This window comes from Pleurodeles waltl, chromosome 1_1 (genome assembly GCF_031143425.1).
Source record: "Pleurodeles waltl isolate 20211129_DDA chromosome 1_1, aPleWal1.hap1.20221129, whole genome shotgun sequence".
Taxonomy (NCBI): domain Eukaryota; kingdom Metazoa; phylum Chordata; class Amphibia; order Caudata; family Salamandridae; genus Pleurodeles; species Pleurodeles waltl.
The window spans coordinates 189,861,659-189,879,103 of NC_090436.1; the positions used below are offsets into that span (position 1 = coordinate 189,861,659).

Sequence of the window (17,445 nt, forward strand, 5' to 3'; positions counted from 1 at the left end):
TGGATGAGCTATTTCCTGCTTATTCTTAACTGAAACATGGCTCCATGAGGAGTCTTCTCCAGATGTGGCTCTGATGCTTCCCCGTGGCTACCTGATAAACAGGTTGGACAGAGTTAATACTAAAGGTGGTCGAATTGCCATTATTTATAAGGAGATATTAAAATGCACCTTCCATCCTTTGACTCTCCCTGGCTGCAAAAGCATGTCCTTCTCCCTCACACTTAACCCCTCATACACATTTTATGTGGCTTTGATATAGCGCCCTAGAGGCCCCTCAGACTTTTTTTATTCCATCTCTTCTTGATCTGTTTTCAGACTTAGTTTGCAGCAAACCGAACTTTACCCTCCTTGGGGATTGTAGTATTCATGTAGATGATGTGAGCAATTCAGCCGCCAAAAGCCTTCTCTTAGATCTTGCAGCTTTATTCCTGGTTCACTTAATTAGTGGCCAAACCCATTCTATGGGTCACACTATTGACCTTGTCTTCAGTAATGTTACTGACTTCCCTGCGCCCTTGTCCCTTGGTCTGGTCTGACCCCTCCTTAATCACACTGAAGCTTCCCACCCCTCCTGTTCCTAGAACACCCCCTGAAATAAACCAACTGCAACGCCACTGGCATAAGCTCAATCCTAATGACTGGCCGCTCTAGAAGGTCTTGAACCTGATCCCATGGACCATCCCACTCACCTTTCTGAGAAGTTTAATGGATGGATCACCAGTGCTCTTGCCACAATATTACATGTAGTTACTAAAACAGGAGGTCGACGTAAAACAAGCACCCCTTGCTTTTCTCCTCACCTTCATCTGCTAAGAAAGCAATGTAAACGCCTTGAGAGGAGCTGGAGAAAAACCTATGACATTTTATTTAAAAGATGAGGATCGTAAAGCAATTAGACACTTTCACTCAGAAATCAGAGCAGCTCAGGCATCTTATTATGCTTTCAAAATCGAACAGTCCTGAAATACCCCTAAGGAACTCTTTCAAATTCCTAAAGTTTTTGTCCACCCCGTCCCGCACACAGACCTTTCAGATGTTTCACAAGAACATGGCAACAATCTTGCCCACTTTTGTCAAAAGAAAATTCTTGACTTTTTTTCTTTTTATTCTGCTTTCCCAGACAATCCCCACCGGACAACAGACTCCCTTATTCTTTTTAAACCGCAACTTGACGATATCTCAATCTTGCCTCCTCTCACAGAATATTTGGTTATCAACCTTCTTCAGTCTCTAAAGTCGGGTTCTCTCCTTGACCCAGCACCTCCCCACATCTTGGCCCTGGGGTCAGCAGTCATAGTTGCAGTCCTGACCAATCTCCTTAACGCCTCCTTTACCCTGAGCCATGTCTCGCATCAGTGAAAAAAACATGCTATAGTTAAGCCACTGTTGAAAAAGCCCCACCTTTATGCAGCTCTTCTTAATAACTACAGGCCGATCTCCCTGTTGCCCGAGGTGTCTAAATTAATTGAAAAAGATGTAAACCAACATCACAGGCTTCCTTGAGGATCAGAACATCCTTCACCCCCCTCAAATGGGTTTTAGGCCTCAACATAGTACTGAGACAGCACTTCTTACAGGTATGGAAGAGGTCAGAAGATGCTTCGATCAAGGGGGCATGGCAGCCATCATCCTACTCTATCTCAGTGCTGCCTTCAACACAGTCGACCATTCCATGCTGATCCAGAGAATGTCGGACGCTGGGATTTCTGGCAGTGAGGTAATTTGGCTCTCCACCTTTCTGAAGGATAGGACTTTTCAAGTTCTCTGTCGTTCTTATTTTTCTAACTGTGTTTCGCTCAACTTCGGGGTCCCACAGGACTCTTCCCTGAGCCCTACATTGTTTAATCTCTAGATGTATCCGTTAACAGAGGTTATAAAACCATTTGGTTTGACGCTTGTTTCCTACAATGACAATACTCAATTGTTTTTTTCTTTCTCCACTAAATCTAATACTGATCACTCCTCACTGAACCCCTGTATTCAAGCTGTAACCAGATGGATGTCTGACTGGAAACTAAGACTTAACGAAGACAAAACGGAAGTAATGTTACTAGGGAACCACCTTCCTCAGGGGCTGCAGTCATCTTTCCCAGAGGCTCTGAAAGCCCTTCCTCATCCTATAAAGAGCTTGGGAGTCTGGCTTGATTCACGTCTCAGACCATCAACCCAAAATGACAGTAGCTACTTGTTTTAGTCTTCTAAGACTTTTTAAAGAAAGTTTTTTTTTATTTTTTTATTTTTTTTAATTCTATTATTCTTGGCCAGGAAGCTCTTAGTCCAGGCCCTGATTATCTCTCATCTGGACTATGGCAATACTCTTTATCAGAGCTCTCCTAAGTATGTAGTAAAAAGACTGCAGGTGGTCCAGAATGTTGCTGGTCGGCTCTTCTTGAGCATCCCCAGACATCAATCTGCCAAATCTTCCACTTCCCTCCTCCACTGGCTTCCGGTGGAACAACGGATACAGTTTAAATCCCTTTGCTTTATGCATGGAGCCCAATAGAGGTTCAGCCTTAATAAGATATGTTGCTTCCTTTTATACTTCTCCCAGGTGTTTTAGATCTTTGACGGCCGCCATGGTCAGGTTTCCTGCGGTGAAGAGAGCTAGGTGGGGTGGTAGATCATTGTCCTACTTAGGAGCTAAGCTTTGTTACTCCCTCCCCAAGAGCTCCAGCTAACCAGTCAAGAACTCCCCTTCCGCAAAGCACTTAAAACCTAGTTGTTTAGAGCATAACCCCTTCTTTGGTCTGTCTGGTTCTGTATGAGCGCCTGGATGCCTCCGGATAGCCGTGAGCTCTACAAAAACTCTAAACTAAACATATGGACGTGGGTGTGAACTAGAGATATTATTATGTAGGACAATGGTCCAACACAGTGGTGCAACCTTTAAAAGTCCCTGACACGAACAAGACTTGTGCTGTGGTATTTCAGATGAGAAATGGGCCAGAGCGCAGGAATATAGCAAGAGAGCATCACAGTGCCTGGTTCAAGCTAATTCCATTTTCTGCACTAGACATAACACCAAGTGAATTACGCTGGATAATTGAGAATATTAAAGATGAGTGCCACAAGTGGTCGGATGCTAGATTTCTCTATATGTTAAGGTCTTGTCCTGCCCTTGACCCACATTGACGGGAGTAGTTTGTTTGTAAACAGAAATGATTTACTATGTACCTAGTGCTTGTTTGTTAGTTCTCATGCCTAGACCCAAGACGAGGAGATATGAAAGTCAATTTGCAGATTTAGCATTAGTATGCCCTGTCCTGGAAGTCGACTAAGGACCCTGATAAGAGAATATGGTTGAGAAAGGTAGACTGGAGAAGAATATAAGGCTGTAAGACTGGCATCAACGAGGGAGGGGAATCTATGGATGGTGGCAATATTGAAACCACTAATACTGGTAGTAGAATGACTTGCATCTGCCCAAAATTCTCTATTATAAGTCACGTAACGCTACACCTAACCCAAGGAGACAAAGCTATCCCCTGCAGAGTAACAAAGTTCAATGTTTTTGTTTTTATTGTGTGAGTCTTTGTCTCTTACACGTATTGTAAACTGTATGCCACAATATATGCTAATGAACGAATGGAAAAAAGTTTTGATAGACACATATATTGCAGAAAAAAAGAAAAAAAAAAAGGCGAGGGGCCAAGAACCATTTAGATAGAGGAAACGTGGATTTCATAGCCGACAGACTGCCTGAATGAGCACAGAAGGCAATGCCTCACATGGCCAGTGGTTCATATTGGGCCCAGCACAACTTGCCATGAGCAAATTTTAACTAGCTCTAGGCATTTACTAAGATGGCTAAACAGGTTATGTAACTGCCTTGAGTTCAGGTATAGCTGTGGGCTGAATGCACATTGCTGTAAGAAAGACCCAGGTGAAACTGTCAGTTTTCTGAGGGACCAGAATGACCATACCCTAATCTGGGAACCACTTGAGTGTATATGACAGTCTCTATAATGCATACAGTGTCCATGTAAACCATATGTGAACACAAAGCACATGTAAGGGGAAGAAAAGAACCCCAGTAATCGGGAACTAAAGAGATTTTACAGAAACAAGGTAATCGTAGGCTCCTTTTAAGGGGTACAGTTAGAAAGACGTGTGCTCTGTTAACTCTTCTGTGTTCGTCAGTCATTAGCCTCCTCTGTTATGCTTACAAAGACACTTGAGGTTCACCCTAGTACAAGTCGTTTGATGTTCTGGGGAGCAGTACAATAGCATAGAATATCTTCAGTTGCTCAGCCATAAATTTGAACAAAATAATAGACTGGAACAGTTGTCCATGGGGTGGGCTCTCATCTGGTAAATAGACTAATACCTAATGGCTGATGTCCCAAGTCAAAGGGAGTGCAGAGGGTATGATGAACATTTTGAAAGATGGAACTAAATAATGTAGTTTAAAGCACAGCTTTCCACTAAATTGGTGAAAATCCAACGGTGTTTAAGGCATCTGAAATGTTTGGCTATGTAGTACTGCATTCCCTCTTAATAGCTTTCAAAATATACAAAGCATCTTACTTTACTAGTGGACGTAGCTAGCCATAATGCTATAGGCAGTCAGCAGTGCAAGCTCCTTGCTGGCTCTCCTGGTCACCACACCCAGCACCGGACAGCAACTCCTGGGCTCCCTGGACTGCTGACATTGTGGTGGTGGGGAGGTGGGGAGGGGGAGGGGGGGGGGTAGGCAGGCAGGCAGTTCTGACCAGCAGAGACCCAGGTAGGCTGAGTGCCAGCATCTCCCTCAAACAGATAAGATGGCGGCTCTGTAGTCGCACAGAGACTGTGGAGCCTGCCTTTGCAGTGCCTATGTCAGGCAGCGATTGCACAGCAGAATCAGCCCTGATCCTCCCAGTGATAGCCAGGTGGCAGGTGTGTGGACCGCTGCTTGCAGCCCCCTGTCTCTGCCTGCGGGGGACCCCTCAGCAGCTTTGTATCTGCTGTAGCCTACAGGGACATTGCCCTGATGAGCAGCCCCCAGGAGGACAGACACACACACACACATATATACACACATACCTACCTCCCGCCCCCGGGCAAGATTGACTCAATTGCGATTGAGCTAGGTCTTATTTGCAAGGACTATAAAAAAAAGTGAGGGTGTCTGACCTGGAGGTGTCAGCCCAAGCCTTAGTGCCGGAGGTCCAAAAGAAACACAGTACGTCGCCTCACTGAGTTGGAGGTGCATACTCAGTGAGTAGCTTCTAGCCTGCATGTCCAGGAAGGGAGGGCTCACCGTAATAGCATTAGGGTGGTTGGGCTAAAGAAGGTAGTGGAGGGAGATTCCATGCTTAGTTGTCATGAGGACTGGCTCCAGGAGGTTGTGGCCCACGAAGGGTCTAAGTTCTCTGCCCCGGACAGGACGCATAGGGTTCCTGTTTTCCCTCCTATGGTGGATACCCCAACCCACCAGATGGTGGCACATCTCCTCTTTCGCAATAGGGACTTCCTCCTTTAGCAGGCCTGCAACCATGGCCCCTTTGTGGTAAATGCTAAGGTCTCTCTCTATCCTGACTTTACCCTCCAGGTTCAAACTCAGCAGGCTTCATTCATCGAAGTTAAGAGGAGACTTGGAGAGTCTGAGTTGCCTTACTCCTTGCTTTTCATCGCCCGTTTGAGGGTGCAGGCGGAGTTTAAGTCTCACCTTTTCACAGATCCTGCTGAGGCATGGGACTGTCTGGAAAGTTATGATATGGGGATGGTGCGCCTGTAGCCCCTCTTCTGCTGGCACACCACAGGGGCAGGTGCTCTTGACGGCGGGGAGTGAATCTGCCTATTAAATAGCAGACTGCTGAGTAACGGGCGAGGGCAGTGGAAACTGGGACCTCCCTGAGATCTGGCAGGAGCTCACCACGTAGACCACCACTGGACGCATTTCTGCAGTGGGTCCACTTCGAGCGTGTCAGTGCCAGGACTGCAGGCGGTCACCCTGGGCATAGTAGACAGCATTATTTGAACCTTGTTTGGTCAGGCTTTTGCCTAATTTGTGGTGCTGTAATGTGGTGGCTCTATTATATCCTTCTGATTCTCACTGTCTATAATTTCTTTCTGCTGGCTGGGGGGAGCTGGGCATGTGCATTGGGCCTGTACTATATGTAGTATTTTCATTGTTTTGCACATAGTTTGATTTTTGGACTAGCTGAACTCTTTCCCCTACCGGGCTTCTGATACGGACTTGGTTGGCCCTTGTTGATGGGCCCTAGTTTGTAGGCTAATCGACTTACTTTCTTTGAACAAGATGTACACACATCAGAGTCCAGGAGGGAGGTTGCTGTTGGTTTTCTTTGATTGTTTTCATTATTTGGTTTGTTGGTGGTGTGATACTATTTTTTTGGCTGACAGTTGGTGCTCCTTTGTGTGCCTGGAGCAGGAGGGCTGTGGCATACTGGGACGTGCGAGTGCTCATCTGGATAGCTGACAAAATCTGAATGATCACCTGAAATGTGCGGGCCTGGGCCTGCCTACACCCTTTAAGCACTATATTTCCCTGGCCCGCTTAAAGTGAAGAGGGGAGGGGGCACAGGTTGCGTTCCTGCAAGAGACACATATTGGACTCTGAGGGCAGAGTGCTCCACAAAAGATGGCAGGAGCAGCTATACTATCGTTGAACCACTTTTGTGAGGGCGGGGGCCTTATTTGGATCAAGTCCAGGGTGCTCTTCCAATTGCATAAGGCGTCACCTTGCTTAATATTTATACCCCAAATACTGACCAACCTTTGTTCCTGAATAGCTTGAAACCCTTCTGCCAGCAGTGCTGCCCTATTTGAGGATAGTGGGAGGAGATTTCAATTGTGTGGCAGAGACTTAATATTGGACAGGTCCCATCTCTCACTGCGCTCAGCACCCAAGCATAAATTGGCAAAAGCCTTTTGTGCTTGGGTGCAGCATTTGGGCATTGTGGATTGCTGGATGGTGCAGAACCCTGGGGTATGGGCTTACTCCCGTTGCTCTGGTTTGCTTGACTTAGAGGTATGAATGAATAGGGTGTGATGTGGTGCACAAGAGGGTAGTGGATGCGGAGTACCTAGCAAGGACTTATTCAGACAACTACCCCTTACAATGCACTTTCAAGTGTTCCCCTTGCAGATCTTGTATCCCTACTTGGCCATTGGATCGGCCCTGCTTGAGGACCTGGTTTCCTGGACTGCGCTTGGTGAGAGGATTACTGATTTGTGGCTTGACAGTGAGAGATCGGGGTCGTGGGTAGGTGTTGTATGGGAGGCCTTCAAGGTGGTTGTGCACAGTTACTGTATCTGCAGTAATATAGGGGTGCGCACCCAGCTGCACTCTGATATTAGACAGCAGGAGGCAGCCTTAATGGAATCTCCCTGGAGTTGGGGGAGAAGCCAGAGGGCAGAGAGCAGATATTTGCAGAAAAGAAGAAATTGTTTGCTATGGTAGAGGCTTGCAACAATATTGTGGAAATATTGCAAGGGCTCATGCAGAGAGGGAGAAATCGGGACACATGTTAGCTTGTTTCCTTCGGGAAGAGACGTGGGACACACTACCCTTTAAATTAGGAAGAAGAATCCGGAGTAGGATTCTGGAGAAGAAGATTTTGTCACATGTGGGCAGTTTGATTGATCTGATCAGACAGGTTTTATACTTGCCCGTAGTACCCTGACTAATGTTTGCCAGCTGATATATATATCCTGGGCGTGCCGGAAACCCTCCCGGTTGACTCACTGGCATTGTTTGTTGATATTAATAAAGCATTCAGTTCCCTGCGCTGGGAGTTCTTGTATGCTACCTTACTCTGGATGGGGTTTGGACTAGCTTTTGTTTAATGGACTAGGCCAGTGGTTCCCAAAGTTTTTTGACCCGCGGCTCCCCTGACCTATTGGCCACTGGCCATGGCTCCCCATTATGTTACTTTTTTTTGGTGGGCGGGGGGATGTAAGCCCGGCCTCTGGAGTAGTTCCTTTTTTCACTCTAAAACTTAATTGGGATGGAGCCGATGAAGGTACCATATTCATACATATAACAAAATTAAAATGTAACAATTGTTTAATTAAAAAAAAAAAACTTTAATTTGTAAAGTCAGAAACAATACTCTTCAACACTTGGGTGTACATTTGGATTTTTTTAAAACAATAGACCCAAACTGGGCTAACCTCACAGAGGAATTTTCTCAGTTGAGAAACGCGGATTGTTACCCATGCGCAGGAATGTGTTTGCTCAATAAAAAACAAAATATATGTAAGCAGTTTCCCCCTCAACCGGCATGTTGCCCACATGCTGAGCATTGGAATAACCAAGTTCATTAGGTAATAAATAACCATGCTATGTATATCATACAGAAATAAATGAAGTAGTTTAACATGAAATATTCAATCCCTCTCCAGTAGGTGGCGTCTGAGCCTGTGAAATGCTGTCTATGGAACTAGCATAGTCCTCGATGAAAATGCCAAATTAGGGCGTTGGTATCTGTTTGTATATTTGAATTATGTGACTTTTGTGCAATTTAACGAACTCCAGTAACAAAGGAATGAACAAAAAAACGATTCTTATATAAATTTACAGTTTTAAAATTTGATTTCCTATTAGGTCATAAGATTAATTGGCACCATCAGCACATAATTGTATCATAAAGTGCATCTTTTCACGGCGCCCCTGGCTGGCTTTAATGGCGCACCTGGAAGCCGCGGCGCACAGTTTGGGAACCTCTGGACTAGGCTACTATATGCAGAAATGATGACTAAGTCAGGACTGGGTCTGTGATATCAGCTGCGTGCACGGTGAAACAGGGCACCTTTCAGGGTTGCCCCTTGTTCCCTCTGTAATTGGTGTTGGCAATAGAGCCATTCGCACAGTCTGTGCGGCAGGGTGGACTCTATCATGTCCTGCAGATATCAGGAGATTGTTTATATATTTCACTGTATGCAGACTACTTTCTGCTGTATATGCATGGTGAACCTTCTGACCTGGGAGAGCAGTGCCGGCCTACAGGCGCCTGGAGGTTAACCAGCTTAAGTTGTGCGCCTACCCACTGCGACCTGGCTCCACCCCTCCACTGCCATGCCAGCACTGGGAACATGTCACTATTCTTTATCTAGGAGTACATAATTATAGCTCTTCAGTGCTGCTCTTTGAGGGTAACTTTGCCTCGGCTGTGACTGCCCTGCCCTGGTTGGTTGCATTTTGGAGTACCCTGCCTATATCGGTCAGCGGCAGTATAGCCATTTCTAAGATGGTAATTCTGCTACAGCTTCTTTATCTATTTGTGGCCTTGATGGCGGAACTCCTTAGGGCGTACTTTTAGGAATTGGATAGCATTCTTATGATGTTATCTTGGTGGTCTTAGAGAGGCAGGGTGGCCCTCTGGAAATTGGGATTGCGGTGTAACATTCAGCAATATTCTGAAAGTTAGAATCAGCATAAAAACTGAATTGAATTAGCCAAGGTATTGACAGAACAAGTGGGTCTTCAAATGCTTTATGAATATCCCAAGTGAGGGCTGCGTTTTTAAAGCAGAGAGGGAGTTTTATTAGGGTTTGCAAAAAACTTATAGGAGAGGGTTCATAGGTTGAAAGGTTCTGGATTTTGGAGGAGGTGGTGGTTTCCAGTAAGAAGGAGCCCTTACTTCTCGGGCATGACATGATCAAGATGTTGGTCAAAGAAGTTTTTTTTCCTGGTGAAATGCTTTGAGAGACGAACCGCAAATTTTGAACTCGATCCTAGCTTCGAGAGGCAGCCAGCATTGATCCTTTGATATCGGGCAAAATATGGTTGAATTGCTTACCATGTAGGATGAGACTGAACGTAAAGTGGTCTCTGCATCAAATCCAAAATGATTGGCCCAATATTTTTCGTCCTTCAAGGGTAATAAGTGTACAGTATTTTTTTGTAATGGTAACATGTTCACATTGTCATGAAACACTTGCCAATAAATCCTCTATAAAAAAATTAATCGATTTTTAAACTTTTATGGTTATGATTGACCCAATACGAGTGAAATGTGCCTAATGTGCATTGATAATGTGGGAAAGACTCCTTTTAGAATGGTGCAGTAGCTTTGATTAATTTGTGGTGCGTCTTTTTGGCTCTTGCATGGATGAGTTGGCCTTTTTAGCTGTTATTTTTGTATCCTGTGTTCTGCGGTCTTTGCTTTGCACTCACTTTCTGATTATTTTAATTGGATCGTCTCACTCCTGATTGGAGATAGCATAGAGTTAAAGCTGCAGGCAGCTAGCAAGTAATGTGGGTATATTGTTTGGCCATTTATAAGCCTTTTTGGGTGTGGCGCGCACCAGTACCTTTTGATTTTTGTAAAAATATATGTAATTTATATATAGGGGCTTTCAGCCATCCCTCTTCGTGTATTTGGTCTATTGTCATTCACATTTTCTCTCTCCTTAATACAGCATGGGCATTAGGTCAGTTCATTTCAGCCATCAGATTCCTTCTGTGTGAGTGACTGCGTTGTGCTTTATCACAATATCACCCACACCACCGACATCGCATGGTGGCGGAGCAGTCAACTGAAACCCCCGGACAAGGTGGGTTTCCAGCTCGTCTTTAGAGGCTCTCAAAAGCTGAAAAGCTGATGTTCATTACGGGTTTTGAAAACACCCGGGACATTGACCACAGTCTCAGTAAGCTTGTGGGACACAAGTTGTTGGCTGGAGGGAACAAAAGTCCTTCCCCTGCAGTTTTGGCGTGAAGCCCAATATTTTACCCTCCTACTCACAGGGTAAAATTGTTTCTGAAGTTGGGAGGTCTGGTGTGCACTGGCACACATAACCAGCTATCTTTCAGAGATTGTGTAAAACTTTACTAAAAAATTAAATTTCTAAATGAGCTTACACGTGTGTGCACACATGAGCGGCCATTTGTGGCTGGTTTTTATAATGCAGTTTACAAAAAACATTTCAAAGAAAAGAAACCTTGACAAAGTTGAAAGCTCGGCAGCCAATGCTAGACCTTTTAGCATTGCCAGTGGTTGTTTATGAAGAGATGTCGTGGACAAAAATTGAAATAAAATGCTTCAGGCTGAAGGGAAGCCTTCTTTTTTTAAAGCATTCTAAATCAGTTTGTGGTGGTAAAAACAATTCTTTCCCACCCCTGTTGCTTTTTATGTGAGGGGGAAGTGTTGCAGTAAAGGTAGAATTTTCACATTGCTGCTCTGACTTTGTGTATGTATTTTTATTACGTACAGCAAAGCGGTCAAAAGGTAACATACAAAGCACAGTTACAGATCTAATGTATGTTTTATCAGATTAGAGAAACGCTGCTAGTTTGGCTCGTGCTACTTTTTAAGGAAAAGTATATTTTAGAGGCAGTATTGCAAATTGCTTTATAAAAGGATGACTATTATTGGAATTCTCAGTTGTCTGATTTCATATAATTGTTTTATGGATTTGTCATGTGTAATGTTTATTCCTTTTTCCATCAGAATGCCTAAATCAAGGGAAATTGTTACTTCAAGCTCATCTGGAAGCGATTCTGACAGTGAAGCCAATAAAAAGGTGAATATTGCATATTGAGCGGTGCCCTCGGACACGAATTGTACAAACCGATGTGTGATTACTTTTTGTATATATGCCTATTATTCTGTGTAGTTCCCCTTGGAAATGTTAGAACGGTCTAAGTGTTAAATACTGCTAGAGGAAAAGAGTCGGCAGATGTAAGGAAAGTTACCATATGCTTTTTAGGGCTCCTTTATTGACTGCTGTAGTTGTCGAAGACGTTCAATGTTCAGTAGACAGCATGAACTTTAGGTCAGGCTTTTACTAGTAATTAGATTGCTTTCTTAACCATATCAACTCCTTACTCTTTAATGAATGCTTTTCCTCCTTTCTTGTTAGTTATGTACTTGAAGCTTCGCTGCTTTACCAGGTTTATGGTTATGAATTGCTGGCCTTCACTGCTGACATTAGGCTACTTATTTTTCATTTGTGTTTTCAGCACTCCATGGGAGTTTTGTGGAATCCATCTCGTTTTCCGGTTCTATTTTGTGACACTTAATATGAGCTTACAGAACATCTAAAGGCTTCTTGGCCGGTGCTGAACTCGCACTAACTGCAGGGTTTGAGAACTAAAGGAAATAATGACACCCTAGTGTATATGTAACAGGCTGTTGCTTTGCCGCGGGTGCAGACTATAAGTCAACATCTAAATATAGCTCAATATATGTTGTCAATTAATGACTGGATTTTCCCAATACCTGCTAATGCCTTATTGGCTGTGTTAATTAGGCAAGATCTATGGTGTAAAACCCATATCAATCATTGTGCTACGAACCTGCTGTGCGTGGACGCGGACTACCCAAAGCCGTGTTTTATAAAAGTATTACTTTGCTGCATATTTGTTTTATTTATTATTGGGCTCCTACAAGTGTGTAGTTTCTTGCGCTTTCCCACTTCTGCTCACTTCATAATAGCTTGCACGCCCCTCCTAATTCCCATCATGCTTTTGGTCCCCTACACCACTAACCTTGTTTTGAACTGTCATCCTGTGCCCCTGTTTATCCCGAGCCCATCAGCATCCTCTCTCACTGCCTAATCAACCATGCTAAGCATAGTTGTCACTCGCAGGGAATGCCCCTTTATTGGCAGCACTTTCAGTCACCAGCATTCTCTCCCACTGCATGGCGGTGCAGTGTGCTTGGCGAGCAGCCAGTTCCTTTTATCAAGTATTCTCTTTCCCACTAGGAGTTGCATATATTGGGAGGAGGGTGTGAAAAGAGACGGGGCACTCAGGAGCCTGGTAGAGATGCTGTCGTTCAAGATCAATATTTACTACTTGGCTAATTAGATAAATAATGATAGCTGAGAGTCAGGGCCTGGTTTATATTTCATTGTGCTCAACCCCTTGTTGGTTTACCGTAGGTGAGCATTGGGAAACGTCTGAGAAGTTAGGGGCAAAAGCTTTCATCTCTAGAGACACTGCAGCAGTCTTATAAAGTGCATCTCTGCCGAGCACACTGAATCTTTTTCTTTTTTTTTAATGATCTGTCTTGACAGGGCAGGTGTACCCAGACAATTATGTTGGGAGTAAGGCGTTCTGAAAGAGTGCTTGTTTTGCACCCCTTTTGGCTGTTGGAGGGTATTTATTCACCTAACATATCCGCTGTGTTAAAAAGCGATGATGCGATGGCATATGGAGGATGCTCTTAGTTTGGGCTACTTTTGTCAGGCCATGGCTTGTTGGCTTATTTTCAACATAAATTGGTCTTGTTGAATCTGCAATTTGAAGACTCTGGTTATTTCTTTGTTGTACAGTAGAACAAATGCCAGTGCTCTGCGAATAGAATTGCACACCCTTCATTTCTATAGGGAATAGTATGGGAGATAACTCTGTAAAACATGCCACTTCATCAGTTGCTCTCATGCACGGTTGTCCCCCACATAGATATACAGCCCGCTCCTCCCCAGTCAATGCCCTATAATAAAAACAAGTTTATCCCAGGTTTTAGTGCTCAAAATGTGTTCTGGTACGGGGCCCATTTCTCGTTGATCTTTCTTGGTAGAGTTGAGGACTGCTTCCTCTTTCGAATTTGGTGACTGGGGATGTATTCAAGGGGGTGGGACCAGGCAGAGGCAAGTAACCTGCACAGAGCAGCCTCATGGCGAATGAATGGCCCAAGAACAAGAAGCAAACTCTTAATGGCAGAGGTGCTCATGGAGAGTAGTAGTTGTTGTGGAATGGGGAAATGAGAAAAGCGCAGTTATGATACTGGATGCAGGCCAAGAAGATTTTGCACTTAAGCACACAAGTGGCTCCAGAGGCTTCACAGAATTGAGTGCACGTCTGATAGCTGCCATACCATCAGACTTTGTAGCAGTTTTATAGCACTAGCTCCCTGTATATGGTATTATGTAAACTATTCCTACGTGTGGATATGTACGCTATACCAATAGATAGAATTTAAAGTAGATTAATTGAACGTGTTTGTTGCCGCAGAAAGTGGGGAAGACTTTAATGAAAGGGCTTTAAAGTGCACAGAGGTTTTCCCTTCCTGCCAGGGCCCCAGACTCACTACAGTGGGGTATGCAGCTCTTTGTGTGGGGCAGGACACTGCTCATTCAGGGTTAAGTGTCAGCCCCTCCCTCTTATCCTGCCCAGGAAGGCCCACCAGGCTGTGGATGGCCCATCCGTTATACCTAAGGTCCCTTTGTGTTCGGCTGTCAAGAGGGAGTTCACAAGCCCAGCTGTCACCCCACCACAGACATGTATTGGAGGCAGGCAGAAGTCAGAAAATACCAACTTTCTAAAAGTGGTATTTTCAGAGCTGCAATTTAAAATCGGACTTCACCTCAAGTTGTGATTTTAAATTGTAAGTCAAGAGACACCAAACTTAAAGTAAATCTCTTCGCAATTGGGAATTACATTTAAAACATGTATTAAAGTAATCCCAGTGTTATTCCGTGGGAGAGATCGGCCTTGCAGTAGTGAATAATTAATGTGGCCGTTTTTCACTACCAGGGCATGTAAAACTTAAAAGTACCTGTCATACGTTTTAAATACACTGCACTCTGCCCATGAGATGTCCAGGGCTGAATAGCAGACTATCCCCTTGAGTCACTCTGCAGTCCTGAGTTCAAGATGGGCTGCAGGTCCATTTCTTCCCCACCTCCCAGGCAAGAGGGCAGCAGGTCAGCACAGCAAGGCAGCAGCTCCTTCAGAGTGGCAGTCCTTTCAGCAGCACAGCAGTCCTTCTTCCTGGCAGAGTAGACACAGGCCCAGAAGTGTATTCAAGTAGTGGTGTCTGAGGTCCTTCTTTTATACACAGTTTTGGGGAGAAGCTTCTAGAGAGGCGTGCCTTTTGAAATGCACAAATGCCCTACCTTCCCTGGCTCCAGACTAACTACACGGGTTATGCAGCCCTTTATATGGAGACATGAACAGTTCAGGTGTGAGTCTGGGCCCAGTTCCTGACTCCCATCCCGCCAGTGATGACCAATCCAGTCACACCCGTTGTGTGTGGCTGTCTAGGAGGAATACACAAAGCAGATGCCAACTATACTCTGTCATGTGACCAGAGACAGACTGTAGGCACCAAATGGCTAAGGCAAGAAAATCTAAACTTTCGAAAATTGTCATTTTCGAAATTATTTAAAGTCCGACTTCACCATAAGTTACGATTTTAAATGCGGATTCCACAGACCCCAAACGTGAACCAGTTATCTCTTCCCATTTGGAAATTCTACTTATAAAAATGTAATACGGCAACTCCAGTGTTATTGTATGGGGGAGATAGGCATTGCAGTAGTGAAAAACAAATTTTAGTAGTTTTTGTACTACCAGGGCATGTAAAACCTAAAAGTACATGTCCATCCTTTTAAATGCACTGCACACTGTCCTTGGGGGTGGTCCAGGGCCTTCCCTATGTGTGATGTACATGTATTAAAAAGGAAGGCTTGGGCTTGGCAGACAGTTTACTTTGCCAGGTCGACATGGTAGTTTAAACTGCCCACACAGGCTCTGCAGGGCAGACCTGAGATATACCTAAAGGCTAACTTAAATGGTTGGCACAATCCATGCTAAGGGCCCACTAGTATTGTTTAATTTACAGGCCCTGGGCACATGTAGTTCACTTTACTGGGTACTTATAAGTAAATTAAACATGCCAATTTGGTATATGCTAATATTACCATGTGTTGAGCAGAGCGCAAAAGCACTCTTGCACTGGTTAGAAGTGGTAAAGTGCGCAGTACTAAGGCCAGCAAAAAAAGCAAAAATGGGAGATCTGAAGGCTAATGGGGGGAAACCACGCCATGGATGCCAGGTCTAACATGGACAAGGAATCTATGCTCCAGACCAGGGACAAACCGAAGAAGAGAAGCTAGCAAATGAGATTGTCAAGAAAAAGAACCACTGATGAAGCAGTTCACAGACCCATAGTCAACTGTATGTATTGGTTTTGTACACAGTAGTTCCTTCAACATTAGACAGTTAACTGTGGTCTATAGTTGAAACCTACAAACGGGCATCAAGGTGGTTTTGGAAATCTCTCTAAACTTGCAAATAAGTGGGATACTGAGCTCTCCCCACATGAAAATCCTGAAGCACATTTTCTCCTTTTAAGACATTGCCATGTATTTCTCATTGAGCTAGAGCACCTTCTGTGACTTTAGTGGATTCGGGTTGGAGCCACTTGCCTGTTCCTTGGTTTCCCTCATCAGAGCCTATGTAACCCACTCTTGCCATATTTCACAGAGAGCACGTGGCCTGTGCATTGTACATTAGCCCTGCCATGTTAGTCGTTAATCCTTACAAGGGGACTAATTTAACAATTGGAGCGCACATACCAGAAAATTGCCAAAATGATTATACTTTGTACAAATGTTTACAGATTGCCTTATAACAAAGCAGCTCCCTCCCCTTTTGTCAGATTTGTAGCATTGATCATGGACAGTGGTTGAATCACATTTTCTTTCTCAGATTCTGCCTCAGAGAGGATTCTGAATGATGGGCGAATAAGACAGAGTTGCATTTTAGTAGTAGTTCAGAATGAAGATAGTGTCTACTTGTAATAGTTTAATTTTGCTTTGAATTGTTTTTTTACATTTGCTTACAAATTTGCATTTTAGCTATACAATGTATTACTTTTTTAGGCAAAGCGAAAAAAGCAAGCCCCCCCGGAGAAGCCCTCAAAGAAACAGAAGACTGGGGAAAGTTCTAAAGGATCATCAGCTTCCTCCAAACAGAGCAATAAAGTAGAGGATAATATGTTCCAAGTAAGTTGGTGGTAGTTACAAGGCATTAGGAGTAATATTTAAAACATTAGACATGTCATCACCTTCAGTTCTCCAGGTATATTGCCACTGTGGAATTTCATGCATGTAATCCTTGGCGACCAATAGTTTGTAGTTTGATTAGATTTCTGATGCCAGTTTAGGCCTTGTCTCGCTCTTTATAGATGGTGACATAATTAGGGTGTTCAGGCTAAGGTCTCATAATGTCTCAGTCAGAAGTGTGTAATCATTTAAAAGATGAACCTCCTGTAAACTGTTGTATAGTGTCTTACTTTTTCCAGGCTTCAATCACATTTTCAGGACACGGCCAACATTTAATCCTGGAGAGTTGCCTCTTACATGAGAATATGGTTGACCTACAGTAATTGCTCTAACTGTGAAGCTGCAGCAGCTACCAGATTAGATTCTATCCGATGTGGACTACATGGTTCCCAGTTTATTAGATTCATTTGTATTACTATTAATGACCATAGTGTGTAGAACATGTTTTTTGACAAAAGAACATGAAAGCATGCGCTGTCAGTCAACTCAGTTCTCAAAGGCTTGTTGCTTGTTGCCTGTAAGAAGTACCTTAATGTTCTGTTGCCAGAGCCATAAAAGGTACTTGGACCACCAGCCTTCATGGACTGATGTCACATACATTACGTAGCATAGACAAAATGATACTTTTTTATTAAAAATCTATTTTATCTGCCTAAATACAAGATGGAAATTTTTACTTTGTCCTGCATATAGGTT

General features: G+C 43.9%; 1 protein-coding gene across 1 annotated transcript in view; it reads left to right on the top strand.

Annotated features, from left to right (window-relative positions):
• LOC138282666 (activated RNA polymerase II transcriptional coactivator p15) overlaps positions 1 to 17,445 on the top strand; it is an 80,020-nt gene that overhangs the window by 43,892 nt on the left and 18,683 nt on the right. The window contains exons 2-3 of the mRNA XM_069220478.1: positions 11,403 to 11,475; positions 16,567 to 16,689. Of these exons, the coding sequence (XP_069076579.1) occupies positions 11,404 to 11,475; positions 16,567 to 16,689 (195 nt within the window). The 5' untranslated portion in view covers position 11,403. The remainder of the gene's footprint in view (positions 1 to 11,402; positions 11,476 to 16,566; positions 16,690 to 17,445) is intronic.